General features: G+C 43.3%; 1 protein-coding gene across 2 annotated transcripts in view; it reads right to left on the bottom strand.

Moving 5' to 3' along the window:
- cnot4b (CCR4-NOT transcription complex, subunit 4b) overlaps positions 1 to 18,067 on the bottom strand; it is a 44,581-nt gene extending 26,514 nt beyond the window's left edge. For both annotated transcript variants that reach the window (XM_034297025.1, XM_034297026.1), the window contains exons 1-12: positions 17,812 to 18,067; positions 11,373 to 11,614; positions 10,136 to 10,219; positions 9,403 to 9,516; positions 5,526 to 5,612; positions 3,690 to 3,791; positions 2,350 to 2,475; positions 2,012 to 2,133; positions 1,257 to 1,469; positions 1,030 to 1,120; positions 456 to 720; positions 1 to 173 (exon numbers count right to left, since the gene is read on the bottom strand). The exon at positions 1 to 173 is cut by the window's left edge and continues 481 nt beyond it. In XM_034297025.1, coding sequence (XP_034152916.1) covers positions 1 to 173; positions 456 to 720; positions 1,030 to 1,120; positions 1,257 to 1,469; positions 2,012 to 2,133; positions 2,350 to 2,475; positions 3,690 to 3,791; positions 5,526 to 5,612; positions 9,403 to 9,516; positions 10,136 to 10,219; positions 11,373 to 11,549 — 1,554 coding nt within the window. In that variant the 5' untranslated portion in view covers positions 11,550 to 11,614; positions 17,812 to 18,067. The remainder of the gene's footprint in view (positions 174 to 455; positions 721 to 1,029; positions 1,121 to 1,256; positions 1,470 to 2,011; positions 2,134 to 2,349; positions 2,476 to 3,689; positions 3,792 to 5,525; positions 5,613 to 9,402; positions 9,517 to 10,135; positions 10,220 to 11,372; positions 11,615 to 17,811) is intronic.
- Positions 18,068 to 18,785: the final 718 nt, after the last annotated feature.

Here is an 18,785-nt window from a genome sequence, read left to right as displayed (position 1 = left end):
CAGGGACGGGAGGCTGTCCTGAACACTGAGCTCCTTCTCTATGAGGTCCGCCAGGGCTTTACGGGTGATGTCAAACGGATCGAATCCCAGGTCGTCTTCTGAGGTCTGCTGTTTGGACGAGCCGAAGCCAAACGCTGCCTGCCAGTCTGTTGATGACGATACCGGGATGGTGTCTGGAGAGAGAACAATGGAAAGAAAGGTAAGAGAAAAAGGAAAAGCGAGGAAAACAAAGAGAAACGAGAGACAGAGAAGGCAGTTCAGAAGTGGCCAAGGGGGATTCAGATAGGAGCGGGAGAAAGAACGAGACCGTGACGTCATATTCAGACAAAATACTTAAAAGGAGCATCATTCATCCACAAATAAGATACTCTCAGAAGAATCCCTGGTCTGGCCTTAATTAAATCAAGGACATAAACAGGACATATGTCTACCTAGTGGTCATGTTCCCACAGTACCTGAGGTGAAGAGGCTGTGTGGCTCCGGAGCCATGGGCCAGCTGTCCTGCTGCTGGGGGTTGCGTGAGGAGGTGCTGGGGATGGGGTTTGGATGGCGGAAGTTACTGTTGTCCGAGAAGAGAGACTGAGACTCTGCGGCCGCCCCCTCGAAGGGAGACCGCGCTGTCAGGCACGCCACGCTGATGGGAGCCATTAGGCTGGGTTTGGAGAAACCAGGAGGGCCGGCATGGACAGGAGGGGGCGATGGAGAGTCACAGTCTGGGAGCTGGGGGGAGGAGAGAGGCAAATGGGGGGGGGGGGGGGATTGTCAGTCTTGATTGGATCATCCGAAAACATCTCTCTAAATAAATCATTAGCCAGCAACACTGATTAGTTTATTCAAAGACATCCCTGAAACAACCCATCGACAAACAGCAATTTAACGAAGACGGCTGAAAAAGTGCCACGGCTCTGTAGATTCACATAAGGCGACTGTGAAGATATCTTGTCAATTCCTCAACTGCCAAAACATGGAAAACGTTGTTGTTGTCAGTCTGTGGAGGTACCGGGGACATTGAACGCTGGTGGCTCTCACCAGGTTGTGTTGTTCAGAGGAGTCTCCGTTGCCTAGAATCCCATGCTGGACTATACTACTGCTGATGACATCTGGCAGGACGTCACTGGGGCTGAAACACCAGAGGAGAACACAATGAACACCTGTCGTCAGTCAAACCGTGGTGTGGGCAGGCTCACGGCCTCTAGGGCACAAAATTCAAGGATTCCCTAAACATATTTGGGTCAAGGGGTCACGTCATCGTTCACCTAGAGGGGTCACAGCTGGAGGAGAAAGGGGACAGGCCAGAACCCAGGCCGATATCACACTCTGGCCCGTCTGATACCATGTGTTCTGAATCAGAACCACCGCCGTCCAATGGCGGGCTCTTGCGGTGCTCTGAGGACAGGCCATTGGCCGTCTTCCCTGTGGGTTGTAACGATGGCCACACCTCCTGGCCATGACTGCTATTACTGTTTGATCTGGGTGAGGGAGAGATATGGGAGAAAGAGAGACACAAGGGGATATATGCAGGTAAGAACACAGCAATGAAGCAAGAGCAAAGAGCATAATTCAAGAAATCCAGTGGGACAGAGGAGGTACCACAAATCAATATCTGGATCTCTCATATGAAGACTAAGATTATGAAAAATATGTCTACTTGAATGAAGGGCTGGGATTGTTTTTAATCAAAGATTTTAAAGAGCTAGGATAGTCATTAGCCTACATCTGTAAAGAGCTAGGATAGTCATTAGCCTACATCTGTAAAGAGCTAGGATAGTCATTAGCCTACATCTGTAAAGAGCTAGGATAGTCATTAGCCTACATCTGTAAAGAGCTAGGATAGTCATTAGCCTACATCTGTAAAGAGGTGGGATTGTCATTAGTCTACCTTTGTAAAGAGCTGGGATTGTCATTAGTCTACCTTTGTAAAGAGCTAGGATAGTCATTAGCCTACATATGTAAAGAGGTGGGATAGTCATTAGCCTACATCTGTAAAGAGGTGGGATTGTCATTAGTCTACCTTTGTAAAGAGCTGGGTTTGGAGCTCTTGGTCTTCTCCCCTCCGGAGGCCTGGGTGGTAAATACAGGGTTCTTATACAGATCTTGCAGCAGCTTCTGCTCATACTCCTGGTGCTTCCCCGCCTGAAAGACGGACAAAACAACGGTACGAAACCAGCAGAAACGATGTGTACTACTGCAATCATGAACCTCAGCCTTATTTCCCTTGCCTACTTCTTAACCCTTCTTGACAAGGAAGACTTCTCCAAGACTTCTACAAGGAGTTCAGACGGGAAGGGGACAGGGAGGACAGGAAAGGTTAAATTGAAAGAGCCTTGCTAAGCATTTCATTCCTCTTACCTGCATCTCCTCTTTAGTGAAGCTGGCCGCCTCGTCCCCCAGCTCATGTAGATACATACAGTCAGGCTTAGGACACTGCATGCTCTTTAGAAAGTAACTGCAGTACTTAGTAGTGCCTAAAGAAGCCTGCAAAGAATACAGTATGTGTCCTTAAAGAAGCCTGCAGAGAATACAGTATGTGTCCTCAAAGAAGCCTGCAGAGAATACAGTATGTGTCCTTAAAGAAGCCTGCAGAGAATACAGTATGTGTCCTCAAAGAAGCCTGCAGAGAATACAGTATGTGTCCTTAAAGAAGCCTGCAGAGAATACAGTATGTGTCCTTAAAGAAGCCTGCAATTTACTCATCCCTAAATTGGTTTAAATATAGTCTAAATGATGGAGACTTGGAAATAGGAAGAGATTGCTTAAACAGCGCCCCGCAAAAGTATTCAGACACTCAACCGATCTCAAATCCTACTGAATTATAAATGTTCGATTGGAAATGTTGGTAAAAAGCAAAAGTATTTCATCTCTGCAGCATAACACTCAATGGGACCCCGTTCCCCTGCAATAACAGTTTTGGCCCATTCTTCTTGAAAGACTCCAGGTTGTTCATGTAGGTTTGAGGATGCTTGTGGACCGCAATCTTCAAACAGAACCACACATTCTTAACAGGATTGAGATCAGGACCTTGACTGGGCCAGAGTGGGACCTTTGCCCTTTTGTTCTTGAGTCACCACAACGTTGTGGCTTTGGCTTTTGTGTTGATTAATTTACTTTACTGTAGGGACGTAGTGTGTGTTTATAACGTGGTTTTGTGCCACACATGGAAGATGGTTCACTTGTGCTTCCAGATGGTACATCTTTCTGTAGAATGCTCTTTGGACTTATACATTTAGATTTACTATTTTTAATTCAGAAAATATGAAAGAACATTTCAGGGTTTTGAATACTTTTGCAAGGCACTGCATTTATTAGAAAACAACTTTCGCTTTTGTGAATAAGCTGACACATTTACATTAAATTGTTCTTCTTAGGTTAGCAAAGTATGAGGAAAAATAGAAGATTGTGCGTTTTGATTGCTGTGATCCTACTGTACACTGGAAAAATGTGGATTGTTAGACTGATTAGAAAATAATGTGGACATTTGTGTTAGCTAAAATTAAGATTATTGTTTGTTGCGATCCTTGTCAAAAAAACTAATCTGGATGCAGCTTTTGTCTGATCCGAAACAAGTGCTCACTGACATTGGCTGTAGCATTCTTGAGTTAAAGAGATGTTTAACGGGTTGAAGTAAAGATTTTTGGACAAAATGGAGTTATATGTAGAAAGGGCTCCACAGGCTGTCTTTTAGAGCTTACCTTCAGTGTTCTACCATCTACTATTACGTTGTTCACAGACTGAATGGCTCGGAGGGCATCCTCTGAACGGAGGTAAGTGACATATGCACTGGCACTGGGACCCTGGAGAAGAGAACGAGATGATCAACATATCAGTGGAAGAGTGGACATGTCAGCCAGTTGACCCTGGACCTCAACACCTCAGACCTGGTCAAACATCTGCAGCAGCACCTGTACTTTTCGAGCAGGCTGAAGAAGGCCCGTCTGTCCGCCTGTCCTCTCAACTTTTACCGCTGCACAATCGAGAGCATTCTGACAAACTGCGCCACAGTGCCGTTTAGCGGTTGCTCTGTATCTGACCGGAAGGCCCTGTAACGTGGGTTGAAAACAGCCCAGAACATCACTGGTGCCATCATAGACCTCCAGCGGAAGCAGTGTCTGCGTAGGGAGTGCAGCAACACCAGAGACCCTTCACATCCATGCCCCAAACTGTTTGCCCCCCTACCACCAGGCAGGCAGTACAGGTCTCTATGTTCTCACACCAGCAGGCTCAGGAACAGTTTCTTTCCATCTGCTGTAACCCTGCTGAACTCTGTGACCCATCACTAACCATACCTCCCCGCCTCTCAGGGACCATGATGCACTACTCCCTTTGTACTACTCTAACACTGCCTTGCAAAGCCTGATAATGAACGTTTTCAGTTGTTAAAGGTAGGTGTCTACCTCGAGAACATCACTTCTGCCATCCCTGCATTTCATTTGCACATGCACCTTGCACATTCAATTTGCCTTGATTGCACATCTAGAACGCCATTTAGAATTGCCACTTGTACCCGCAGAACTATTATCCCCCTTGTAACATACACTATACTTAATACTATTATCCCCCTTGTAACATACACTATACTAAATACTATTATCCCCCTTGTAACATACACTATACTAAATACTATTATCCCCCTTGTAACATACACTATACTAAATACTATTATCCCCCTTGTAACATACACTATACTTAATACTATTATCCCCTTTGTAACATACACTATACTAAATACTATTATCCCCCTTGTAACATACACTATACTAAATACTATTATCCCCCTTGTAACATACACTATACTAAATACTATTATCCCCCTTGTAACATACACTATACTTAATACTATTATCCCCCTTGTAACATACACTATACTTAATACTATTATCCCGCTTGTAACATACACTATACTTAATACTATTATCCCACTTGTAACATACACTATACTTAATACTTGTGAAAGGACTGCCCTCCTCTATTTGCCTTATTGCACATTTAGTATTGCCATTTGTACTGCATTTGCCTTCATTGAACATCTATACATTCCACTTGTAATATACATACACTTAATACTTGTAAATTCAAATTGTATGCCCTCTTATATTTGCAGTTCTGGTTAGATGCTAACTGCATTTTGTTGTACTGTACTTGTACTGTTCAATGAAAAAGTTGAATCTAATCTAATCAAATTAATCATAACTATAGAGCTGTAAGTAACAACTATTTTGATAATCGATGAATCTCCCGATTACTAAGACTCATTTATTAATCGAATAGAATAAATAAAAATGTGATTATTGTTTTTTTATCGATTAGGTGTTGCAGCCCTACATAAAAATAAAGACCAGTCAACCTAAACAATTAACCAAATTATTTGCAAACCAATCAATACATTAACCCACCAACCAATCAAATCAAACAGTCAACAAACAAACCCACCAACCAAGCAACCAATCAAATAAATTACACAACCAACAAATGAACAAACCAATCAATTAAATCAGCCACAATGGTAATTAGGTCAATAAGTTCCATACCTGTGAGCCTGCATATGATGTGCTGTTATTGATGACCACTTTGTGGATCTTCCCAAACTTTCCAAAATACTCCGGTCTCTTCAATACCTGGGATGGACAGACAAACAAAGGGGGACTGTTGGGCTTTGTAGTCTGGCTATTGAAAACATACTCAAGCAGATCCAAAACAAAATTGTTTTAATATAAAACAACGCATTAGTGAGCATAAGAGGATTGTTATCATAAATATTAACCAAGAAACAAATAGGATGTGGGAGCAAACATGGCAGGAGGCTGTTAGCCAACCTGCTAGCTTAGAGGCGTGTGTCGCTAGCATAGCCAGAGTAGTGAGCCCACTTTTCTCCAATGAGACTGAGACCCACATGGAGCAAAGTGACCCACAAGGTGTCTTTAACCACATCAAAGTTCCCCACAATAAAGCTCTCCTCCATTTCAGTAATGAAGAAATAACATTAATAACAGCCTGCATCTCAAAATGCATTACTTAACGATGGAGCCCTTGCTTCAAAGGCAGTCAAAGTCAACTAACAAATCACTGATCGTAAAATGGATATGAATGGGCTGCACGAACCCTGACTCAAGCCAGATGAATTTGATTCCGCAAAGGCAGAGACGTTGCTAATAAATCTATGATCCCAATTATCAACTTATTCAAACAAATGACTAGGTTTCTGTCTTTTGAGGGTTTTAGTCATGGATGATATGCAGGCAACTCAATCATTTACCACAGCTAGTCTATTAGTCACAGACTCCAGGGCCATTCACAGAATTTTTGGCCACTTCAGTATTCATTCAGAGTTGATTCAGTGGGTTTTGTCCAACATGTCTCCGGACCTACGCTGTGCCTCAAATCATGCCTTGGACTTTTGGCCCGTGGAATAGATATTATGGATCTCAATGTCACAACAAATAACCCACTTGCACCACGCCCGAGGACCTTTAAAAGGCGTGATTTAAATTCTGACAACCTAGAGTAACCTTTGGATACTCTTCAAAACTTATTTTTCCTCAGATTTCACAGAACGGCCAAATCCTCAGATGAATGAGGACACTTGAACTTGGTAATCCTGTATCACTCAACACGTTCACTAACATACTAATAAGCTGTAAACACTTGAAACAGGCACTTCCCCATCTTCCAGCAACGCATCAAGACTCATCTGTTCAAAATCACCCACCCGTAGCCACGCCAAATCCCACACTCTCAATCTTTGTTTTCTCATAGTATTTTCTGTTTCTGTTTGTTTTCTGTTCCATTTCACTTTTGTACAGCGCCTTTGGGTCCCTGAAAAGCGCTATATAAATATAATGTATTATTATTACTAGTAAATCAAGTAGTTGCAAACTTAGAAAAGCAACTGTTTCAATGAGTTGCAGCAAAGAAGATTGCTCTAGCCAACGCCAGCTAGCTAATGCCAAACTAATTGTGAATTGAACACTTAAAGATTTAATTTCGAAACCGTAGCCAAAGAGCAAGCCTCCCTGTACAGCCTTTCCTTTTAATTCCATTAGAATTGATTAGCCAGGTAGGCCATCTCCTAAAGTTAATCTAGTGCCACTTTGATTATGTGATGATTGGATGATGCTAAACGTACCTATTCAGTGGGAATTGTATGATTTAAACTAAACAACAATAAGAAAATCCCAGTTTGGAAAATCGTCAGTTTGTCACTGCCATTGAATTTTCACAAAAGCCTTGCTCTACCTTGGAGTTTCCATGGAGTGAAAAATAATAAGATCTGATGATGTTAAAATTATGTAAGGTCCCCTTTAAACTGTAGGATAATACTGAGCCAGACGTGAATAGAAACTTGCATGACAGTCAAGTACAAGTATTATGGCAATCATAGCACATTTCAACCCAATGAAAATGGCAGTATTGGATCTGTACACGGTATCGGCAGATACTCAAAGTTCAGTACCCAGAATCGGTATTGTCAATTAAAAAGTGGAATCGGCGCATCCCTAGTCTCCGGGATCAAACAGCCGACACTGGCATTTCAAGTGCCATGCTCCATCAACTGACCTACTAAGGACCTGAATCGAGGGAGGATAAAAGCATTATTCTGGGGTTTGAGGCTAACCACAGTGTGATAATCCATTAACATGACAGCGTTTGGTTCTGGTACATGTTGTGTTGTTAAGGCTCTGGTGCTTTGCAACGGAAGGCTTTGGATGGGAGCCGCACAAGGATTTGTCTAATGAAGTCGGTAAACAGAGGAGGCCCAATCAGAAGGCAAAACCTGGGAATTAAAAGCTCAAAGTCTCTTGGCTTCTGAAAGGTGATGAAAGAATCTCTGAAACCCGATGAAAAGCATGCAAACAATGATTACATATGGTGGAAATATCGGCTGCTGTATAATCCCATAAGCAGAAGTTAAAGGCATATTCAGCAGCCTACACCTAAGCCAATTCTTTTCTTAAGGACCTGCTCCTTGTTGAAAAAGACAAAAGGAATTGGTTATTGGTTTCCAAGTCAATGCTGTGTTGTGGGGTCAACAAATTGCCTGCCTATCCCTAAACAGTATATTTCACTATACGAAGGAGTGGATATTTGTTTCAGTGAAGCACAGGGCACCCGGGCAAAGCACTGGTTTTGTTATGGTTTCTCTGGCTACTATTTGACATTCTGGTCACTCTCGGTCCACTGTGACCAAACACCGGACATTTGTTTTTTTTTGTACGACCAACACTCTCCCACCACCATTCAAACTGTCTCTCTTCTTGTGTCCTAATCCTCATCAACCCAACTCCCTCCCTCTCTGCCCCCCTTCACCCTCAAAGGGGGCAGTACCATCCAGGACATAAACACTATGGAACGTGCCAGTTTGTGGGTGCGAGTGTGCTAGGTTTAATGGGTGAATATCTGCTTGCTAGTGTATGTGATCCAACAGAGGCAATCAGTGGAAGAATGTGGAGAACCAAATCTATTCACATGAGTTACAATCCTAGAATGAGATTGTAATTCTAGAATCTTAGAACATCCGAACAGCTCAGTGTCTTCTTTGCTACTGCAAGAGGGGCTGGTGGAGATTCCATTTAGCAATAAAGACACTAATAACATGTTCTTAGCTACTCATGTGGCGTGACGTCGCAATGGATGTCGTCAGGCAGAGAATGCTGCTGGGTTGACATCAAACAGCGCGCTACTGTGGAGGCTGAGCTGTCTGTTTCCACAGGCTTATGTTTTTAAAGTCGGCCGCTTCCGAGGCAGATAACCAGATGACAACTAGCTAATACAAAACATGTCAAAGAGAACAAGACCAGGCTTGGTCCCCTAGAGGGAAACTGAAATCCATGCACCCATTTGTATGGCTTTCAAGGCCAGACCTGAGGACCAGGAGAATATAATGCTATCAGCTTCTACAACTTCAAGTAAAAAAATCAAGTAATGTGATTACAACCTATGAAGTCTAATGATGCAACATTCATGAGTGATTTACACCACAGATGGAAAATGAAGCACTTCATCCACACTGCTTACTTCACGTCATAACATAGCCGTTCTCTACAAGCTAACGATTTGCTGAGTATTACTAACATAGCGTGAAGGAATGCCTGAAACGCAATACCCAACATACTGGTCTTAACGAAAAGCAAAATAACTGTCTGGAGACATTCTGCACAGCATTGTTCAACCAATCCAGTAGATGTGAAGGAGTTAAGATGGAGGGTCTCCTTGATAAAATCTAAAAGCAGATGTCATTCCAAACACTTCTCTTCACATTTTCCAGGAAATCATGTTTGTTGTCAACACCTCAGAGTGTGGAATATTACAAATCAGCGAATGCTTCCAAACCAGCGGCCGGGAGAAACCCGGACAGGGGCCGGAAAACTACTGAGATTCTGCGGGTGGGAACGTGAAGACAGTACCTACCTCAGGATCAGCCAGTCTCTGCGACAACCCCACTACAAACACCAGGTTCCTCTGCACCACCCGGACGCTGGCCAGGTGCTTCCTGTTCTCCGTCACCTTCTGTTTCTTCTCCACCTGAAATCATTAACAAATTTTTTGACTCATGGTCAACTCAGTGAATAATTAATCAGTGGGATTTTCCATAGTTAAAATACATCGGCTATGTCCCAAACGACCGGGTCCCACACATCATTGACCCAGTTCCATCCACTCCATTAGGACTCTGGTCAAAAAAGTTTAGCACTAATAGGAACCGAGTGCCAACACACGGTTTTCAACCATAACATCTTGGAATGCATTATTTACAAAGGAAATGTTCCATTTACAGTTGCACAGACTACCTTACACCTCCAAACTTGCTCGATTGCACAGTCAGAATTGCCACTTGTGCTTGCATTTGCCTCATCACACAACTATTCATTCCCTCTTGTACATACATTATACTTAATACTTGTACATTGTCTGCCCTCCCCTATGTGCCTTCATTGCACATCTATACATTGCACTTTACTTAACACTTGTACATTTCCTGCCCTCTTCTATTTGCACTTCTGGTTGGAGGCTAACTGCATTTCGTTGCACTGTACTCGTATCGTTCAATGAAAATAAAGTTCAGTCTAACTGAGTAAGGCAGTCAGCCAACCACAGAGTCAGCCAGTCACAGAGTATGTCAGTCAGACAGTCATAGTGTTACCTGTTTGGCCTTTTTCTCGTTCCTTATCCTCTGCAGCTCCTCAGCTGACAGGGGCTTGTACACCGCCGGGTCCTCTGGGTAAGGCTGTGGGCAAAAACAGACCTCAGAATCCACAAACTCACAACCACTGATGCTTAGAACTATTGAGGTTATTCCATTTGACATTTGAGTCATTTAGCCTGTGCCTTTGGGAAACAACACTGGAGACATTTCAATCAACCAAATAACAGACGAGCCAGCTGGAGGGAAGAGAAAGGGCACTGCTGACAGAAAAAGAGGATGAGAAGAGAGACGGTACAGTGTTCCTTTACTGTGTGGTAGAACCTCTGACAGGTGCCTGGTTCTGAGCAGAACCCTTAGGAGGCTCAGAACCCCACAGGAAATTCCCAGTGTGATCCCAGTTCTGTTACCAAATCTCTGAAGGTCATTCAAATATACGATTCAAAACATCTCCCTCTACTAGCCAGGTAACGAAAAGAAATGCTCACAGCTTGCACAGCGTTATGGCTTTGTGTGTGTGTGTGTGTGTGGTATGTATTTGGGCGTGGTTATATGTGTTCCTGTAGAAGCTAACATGAGATGTCTTTTAAAGGGAGGGTCAGTGATTTTGGTAGTGTTGGTAGGTGATTATGTCAGTTGGCACAGTAGTTGTAACGCCAGTGGACGAGATGTCCGATTCTCACAGAGTACGAGGTCGGAAATGTTTGCACTCACTACTGTAAGTACTGTAAATGACTAAAATACAACGTTAAGTTGCTCACCATACTGTGATATAAAAAATTAAAAAAACGATGGACCAACAGCAAAACAGGTGTTTTCTAAGGAAATAAATGATCTGGGAATGTCACTAAAGACAAAGTCTCAGGAAGGAAGATTGTTCGTTACGAGTTAGGACCACCACGAGCATGTGACCTGGGGAACTCTAGGGAGGGATGTGACATTCCTCCACTAGAACCCCCATCATATGTTCTGTTAACGGAGAACACCCTCAGGTGCTGTTCCACAAGTGTTCAAGCGGGTCGAGATCTGGTGATTGAGACAGTCTTAGAGACTGAAGATCCCGTCGGACGCGCTCCAACAATCACTCCTGTTTAACAGTAATGGAGATCTCTTCCAGCCACGGTTGCCTACGAGCCAGTCCAGCATATGAGCAAGACCCTAAGCATGATGGGAAGTAAATTAATGGAAAAATCTGCAGTATCTTATAACAGAAGAGGTCAGGTGCGGGGAGGGTGACCTTTCTGCAGGCGGGGCAGAGGCCGTTCTCATCTGTGCGGATGCGATGCCAGCAGAATCGGCAGATCTGGTACCCGCAGGTGCAGGGGAAGAAGTTGACGTCGTCAATCTCCAGGGGCTCCATGCACAGAGGACACTCCATGGGGTCCACGTCTTTAACCTCTGGACTGCAGGACATCCTGGGGGAAAACCAAGAGACGGACAGAAAGTGCGTGCGGGCGGGCGAGCAGCAGCACAGCAGGGCTGGAGAGGAAAGAGAAGGCCAGGGATTAGAACAAAACCACTCATTGTTAGAAACAGTCCCCAAAAGAGATTTAAAAGTCCTTCCTAGCTAATATGCAGGCCTCACGCACAGAAACACCCAAAGCGCGCAGAGACATTGACTCCGAAACAGTATTATGTGCAAAGGTGAACACATTTTTTAAACAAACAGATATTCACCTCAATGTGATCTACAGTAATGACAAACAGATATTCACCTCAATGTGATCTACAGTAACGACAAACAGATATTCACCTCAATGTGATCTACAGTAACGACAAACAGATATTCACCTCAATGTGATCTACAGTAACGACAAACAGATATTCACCTCAATGTGATCTACAGTAACGACAAACAGATATTCACCTCAATGTGATCTACAGTAACGACAAACAGATATTCACCTCAATGTGATCTACAGTAACGACAAACAGATATTCACCTCAATGTGATCTACAGTAACGACAAACAGATATTCACCTCAATGTGATCTACAGTAACGACAAACAATCAGCTATCTCATGGTATCTGAAGGTGTGAATGCAAAGATCATGCATGAACCACCTGCCATTTCTTTGTTTTGTGCTTGCTGGGTTGTTATTTTTGTTGCCAGGGCAACTCATTGTACATCCTTTGGTTAGACCTCTTCAAAACTGTAAAACTGAAAAAGTGTCTGGAAAATATTTGGCATTGGGTAGGGGCGATGGCACGAGGCCAGGACCATGGGTGGTGACGACATCTCCATTATGTTTCATGATATTTGAACTTGCTGGCAGAGTCTGTGAACACACAGGCGACCCGCTGGGCAACGTGCCAAACAGACGGTTCCCTAATACCACAGCATGTTCAACACCGACCGCATGTCAGACCATTAACCCAACAGGACCACAATGGAGACGCTGGAAGAGGCCCAGAGCACCAAAAACATATGATGTCAAAGTTTATTTTAAACAGAGAGAGCAGATAAATTAAATCACATTTATTTTATTTTGTCCTTTTTTTCATCAGCAGTTGTCACAAAGTGGTCTCACAGATACCCTGCCTGAAACCCCAAAGAACAAGCAACAACAAGATACTGATGCGAAGTGGCTAGGACAAACACCCAAGTAGCGTCAGAACCTAGGAAGAAACCTAGAGAGGAGTCAGGCACTGAAGGGAGGCCAGTTCTGTTCTGGCTGTACTGGATTAAGATCAGAACAGGACCATTTCAGGCCGACTCTTAACCGGGCCGGGTCAGGACTGTTTCTCATCTAACACTTGACATCTAAAATGGTCTACTTGTGTAAACAGTCTAACAGCATACAGACAGACAACTGAGTCTGTTCCGCCTTGAAGTTTAAAGAGAAAACACTGAACTGAATAGGAAGGATTAGGCCGACATGGAACTCGCTCCTTCTTGTTTCTCACTGTAAAGATTTACATGTTTACTGAAGTATGGAGCTCAGGATTCAGCTTGCCATGACAACGGCGCCAACACACACATACACACACGGGCGGGTTCTAAATATACTCTGTCCTGTGGTCAGCGTGAAGTGAGGCAGTGCCAGCGTTTAAAGAAACCAGGGTGAACTCTGAGCTCCCTGCGCCACCTTCCCTCACACCTGCTCTGCATGTAGGGTCACCAGGCCCAGCACCCAGGGAGGACCAACTTCCAAATAACATGCGTTCTGCAGATCCCAGTCTGCAGACATGGTAGAGACTGTCCGTCTGTCAGCCGAACCCGCCAGGCTGTCTAGACAAGGAGGGTAACCTACCAAAGGAAGGGCAAACCTCTGACAAGTTGCCAGGTATCTGGATGTCTAATTAAAGCCCCTCAATGTTCTCCTGATATGGGGATCCCTGCAAGAACAATTACATGGACAATTACGACTCATGCTCACATAGAGTGTAAGACCTCTAAAGCTTTGACACCCATGACCCCAGGAGGTTTGGTGGACGGCCTGAAAAGAGAAAAGAATCATTTTGTTCTCGCATGCTGACTGCTGAGTGCCCGTTGTGTTTTTGCCAGAGCCTTTGGACACTCAGGAACACAAACTAACTGGACCTTGAGCTGCGGACAAGACACGAGTCAAGATCATTAAGGCTTAGGATGTCACCCTGAACGTGAAAATAAGTACGGGATAACAAAAATATGCGGGTTGAATCCATGAATCCCATTCATCAGACGACACAGATGCACGTGCAAGGATTATAAATGTGATTATCGGTGTGGTTAGATTTCAGCTTAGGGTTAATAAGAAGGTTCAGAGGAGCGGGTGACGACCCCAGACCTCCTCCTGGACTGGAACCAATCAGCAGAGTACCGTACGGTCCGTTCAGTACAGCAACAAAACACAGATCCCTTCAACACTGGAAGTCCGGAGTTGAATTAAACCACAGACTCTATAGGTGTCGGCCCGGCAAATATAGTACAGTACTTCTAACCAGGGCCAGTGACACACATTCCAGCGAGCCCCGGTCAAAATATAGCCATGGGTCGGGGGGGGGGGGGGCCAGGGCCAGGCGGACTGGGGGCTGCCTCCAATGCACATGTACTGCTGCAGCAGGGGACTGCATCCAGCCTCATGCTTCCAGCGAGGGACCTCCGTTTCCCTGCAGTCTATCCAATAAAGAACAAAATGCCCACCCCAAAAACTATTTAAAATTAGCACACTTTATGGGGATTACGGAAAGCTGTAATTTGGCTCTTCTGACCGTACCACATCACCACGGACAACCTGGAAAGGACACCCCTCTGCTGTTACTAGACCAACCGGGATGTAAACAGACAGCTCCTGGGTTCCCATAAGGACACAGGAATCGCTGGGCCTCAGTCGGGAGCAGGGTTGGAAGGAGAGAAAGAAGCCTGGGAAAACCATAGGCCCTAGAAAAACTAATGTTCTAGCTAGGGTTCAGGTTGCATTCCATACAGAACCGTATTTCCTGCATTAAAAACAATGCACAATATAGTGAACAGAATGCCATTTACAGCGCAAATGTAAATAAACCCAAATCACAGGCAAAAGGAAGTGGTTTCCACTGATCCATAAATGCATGCTGTTAATGGAGCGCTTGCCTAGCATGTCCTTGAGAAAATGTGGCTTTGCTAAAATAACATACGAGAGCTTCTGCCCTGAAAGGGCCATCTGCTCTGGAAAATGTGTCCTAGGCATTACACCTTAAAAATTTTAGCATACTTTCTCAAACAGGGTCTGTCATCACACAGTTCATTAAGGCAAAACAAAGCCCAAATCCATCATTAAGGGGGGGAAATGTGACAATGAGGACAAGGCATGTTTGTTGTGGTACATCCTCAACAAGACATTACCGTCCAGTGGTTGACAATATTAGTATCCAAGCACAAACGCAATTCAACGTCATCAAGAATACCATCTTTGATCGTTGATGATGGAAAAGACTCTAGGCTTTACACATCAGACAAACTGGCGAAAACATAGCAGCTGTCTGGTGTGGACATTGCACACACACATATCCCTGGTCCTTGGAGCTCAATGGGAACAGTATGGTGCTAGCAACAACATGATGGTGGGTTTGTTTTCAGGGACACAGAGGTGAACAAAAAAGTGGAAGTTGAATTTGATTAAACTGTCTGCTAAATGATCGTAAAAATGTCCCAGGAAAATACCAAAATCCTGACTGTCCCTGCTGATTTACCTCAGTGGGCGGAGCCAACCTTGGCTGTGTCTGGAGATTCCTTGAGGTTGTGCGTTTTAGGGGACATCCTCACTGGCCAGACACAGCCTCTTCTCAATGTATAAAGGTTTAGCAAGGCAGCTTGCAGAAACAAGGAGAGGAGTTCTCAATGGGATCAGTATCAGGTGTCAACAATGACTCTGTGCCAATGAGTGCCAGAGAGAAGTGGAAAGAAAGGGAGACACGCCATGGGAACACGGCCAACTCATAACTATTTGAACATTGGCTTTTTTTCCCTGTGCTGCAGCAATGTAAACAAATGTTTCCCTTGCCAATGAAGTCATTTAAATTGAAATTGAATTGATGGATAAAGACAGAGAGACAGAAGAAAGGGCGAGAGACAGAAGAAAGACAGAAGAAAGGGAGAGAGACAGAAGAAAGACAGAAGAAAGGTAGAGAGAGAGAGAAAGAGGAGAGAGAATCTGGCAATAACAATTCAGAAGAGACCAACTGAATGTTACACTTTCCATTATACAGCTTTCCAAGATGACGTTGTAACCCTGCCCTTGGCCCTTTCCCACTGATTCCCAACGTTTCAGACAGCACCAACACAACGGCTGCAATTAGCACTACAGACATTACAATGGTGCCACTTTGTCTATCTCCACAATAACAAAGTAAGTTCAGGACAGCCAGCATCACTATTGTGTCATGTCACAGGAGTGGCGTAAGCAGCTTCTCTGCAAGTACCTGAAGAACAGTCCTGGGACCATATCTGTAAATGCAGAAGCAGACCGGACCCTGGGTTAGGTAGACAGCATTATCTTAAGTAGCTTATTCACAGGTTGTTTATTTTTTCAAATGTTTTTGTCAAAAATAAATAAATGTATGTTCCTTTTGGGACTGAAGTCCAAACTGAGCAGGCTAATCAATGTATACTTAATGAAGATAGGGTCTAAAGTGAATTACTGTGGTTTAAAAATAAGATGATACGTAAGGCAGGCAAATCATTTGCGTGAAAACGTTTTGCCATTATATAAATCTCTCCAGATTGACTTTAAATTAAGCATAATATTAGCCAGCTATCTAAAATTGAGAAGAGCTAACCACTACATTTGAGAAAACCTTGCCAAGCACATTTGATCACTGGATGATGGCAAAGCCGTAATTTTACAAAACATTTGCCTACTTTAACAAAGCCCCTATAGCGTAATTTATCCTTAGTTCTTCTACAGACCATCAAAATGGCTGTGTCATCTGTAGAATGTTCACGACAATGTCAACAATGTGACTGAGTGAAGGGAGGCTGTGCTAACTTCAAACACTCACAAGGCCATGTTTCGCTTTGCCATTCTCCTTTACTATGTTCTGCCCAAAAATGGAAACAGCAGCTTCTGGTCTAGCTTGGTTGAGTTACACAAATCTTTAATAACAGTTGTAAGGATCAGAGAAAAATGGTGGTACGCTGTCAATGATGGCATCAATTCACAACTATATTCTGGCGTTTTAACACTTGTGGATTTGGGTCCAGATAGCACTGAACTAATACGGGTTCACGTGGACTATAATCAGGCTCCTACGTCATAATATATGAATACATGTTCAGAGCACCCGATAAGAATACAAGCCAAGATTGTACCACCAGCATCTCTGATTTGTCTTAGTTTATTGTGAACGTTACTGCACCAAGCTATCTAGAATATACAATCTCAGTTAGACAGCGGTCATTTTTCAATAGATCATACGTTAGCGGTTATATTTTAACAGACCAAGTCAAGCCTTGACACTGGTCAATACAAACACTTGTTTTTTTGTGATGGGTGTGGATAATTGGCAATAGACAAGGGCAAGTTCAAGACATGCTACTATTGTGCGCACTGGACATGACTACATGCTCAGAGTTGGAAAGGACATTTAACCATCACACTTAACCAACATCACGCAAATTCCTGTAAAAACAATCAAATAACTCTACGCAAATATTTCACAGATTTCAGCACAACTAAAAGCCGGTCAAGTGACGCCAACGTAACCACAACTAGGGCTACCGATGAACTAAGTATGATTCTTATTGGTAGGCTAGCCATTGCTGGCTAGCTATTGCACTATGCGGTTTCTAGCAAAGTATCAAGAAAATGTAATAAGAAAAACAGATGATACTTCGACGTTCAAAAATACACGTTTCGTGTACACTGCGTTTATCTGAGAATTAACACATTTCAACACAAGACACAAAGTATATTTTAAGAAGCTAGTTAGCTTTAGCACTAGCAACAAAAAAGGCGTTTAAAACTGACAGTGCGGCCTATCCCTTCCCGGCAAAGCCTCCGACTCTCTTACTCACAGTTCCCCCAAGACAAGCATTTTGGGCGAACCTTGTGATTTCCACCTGCACTTAGAACACGTCACACTTCATAGACATGTTAAGTTATGTGTGAATGATGGGTCTGTACAAAAACTATATATACTTTTGTAATCATTTCAAGTTATCCGGCGGCTAACGTTAGTTTCTGGCGAGAGTTTGTGGGATAACGTTACTCACCCTTGTCTATTTTTGCTGGGATTCCACTCCAAAGGTTATTCTGACCAAACTGGGGCGGGGATTGATAATCTTTCTGAACTGCCAAACAGGCAACTGTATTTCAGTCAGCGTTTATATTCAATTGTAGTTGTATTGAGAAAACGCCTTGGTTTTTCTATCATCCTCTGTGGTATGGTAGTATATTCACACCACCATCTTACATTGGAATGGGGGAGAGGGGAAGGGGGCGAATCATTCTCGACTCACTGCGGCTGCGCAAATGGTCAACGATGAAAGGCACATACAAACATTTGGTACAAATCACTAAAATTCCTTTCTTCAAAACTTTATTTTAAAAATTGCAAGCAAATATAGTGCAAAATAAGATTTCGGTTTCTAATTGCAAGTCGCAAATAAAAATTAATAAAAAAAATATATAACACACACTAATGTAAAGCATTACAATTCTTTCAAAGCAACAGGAGGAGATATAATCTTGAAACCAAGTCAAAATATTTTAATAACCCAGAAATGTTTTAACTTAGGAAATTTATATTTGGTGGAATAACCCAGATTTTTTATCACAGATTTCAAGCGTCTTGGCATGCTCTCCACCAGTCTTTCACATTGCTGTTGGTTGACTATGTCACTCTTGGCCCAAAAATTCAAGTAGCTCGGCTTTGTTTGATGGCTTGTGACCATCCATCTTCCTCTTGATCAAAGTCCAGGAGGTTTTCAACGGGTTTCAGGTCTGGATGGAAGCAACCTGACGCTCACTGTATCCCTCTGTCAGTAAAGCCAGAATTGAACCCTTCTTTTCCTCACACAAAGCTTTTCTTTTCAGCTCTTTTGTCATACTGAATTGTTATTTTTCTATTCAAATTACCTTTGAGGTACTACTTGCACTGTTTTTGGCATCCAGCTGGTCCTATTGCAAGAGGATAGAGATGACCACAGCAGTGATTTTTATACTTTTCCTTATTAAAATAGATTTG

This window comes from Esox lucius, chromosome 14, assembly GCF_011004845.1.
Source record: "Esox lucius isolate fEsoLuc1 chromosome 14, fEsoLuc1.pri, whole genome shotgun sequence".
NCBI classification, from domain to species: Eukaryota; Metazoa; Chordata; class Actinopteri; order Esociformes; family Esocidae; genus Esox; species Esox lucius.
The sequence above is the reverse complement of the archived record's forward strand: the minus strand, read 5'-3'. Positions and strand labels throughout refer to the sequence as shown.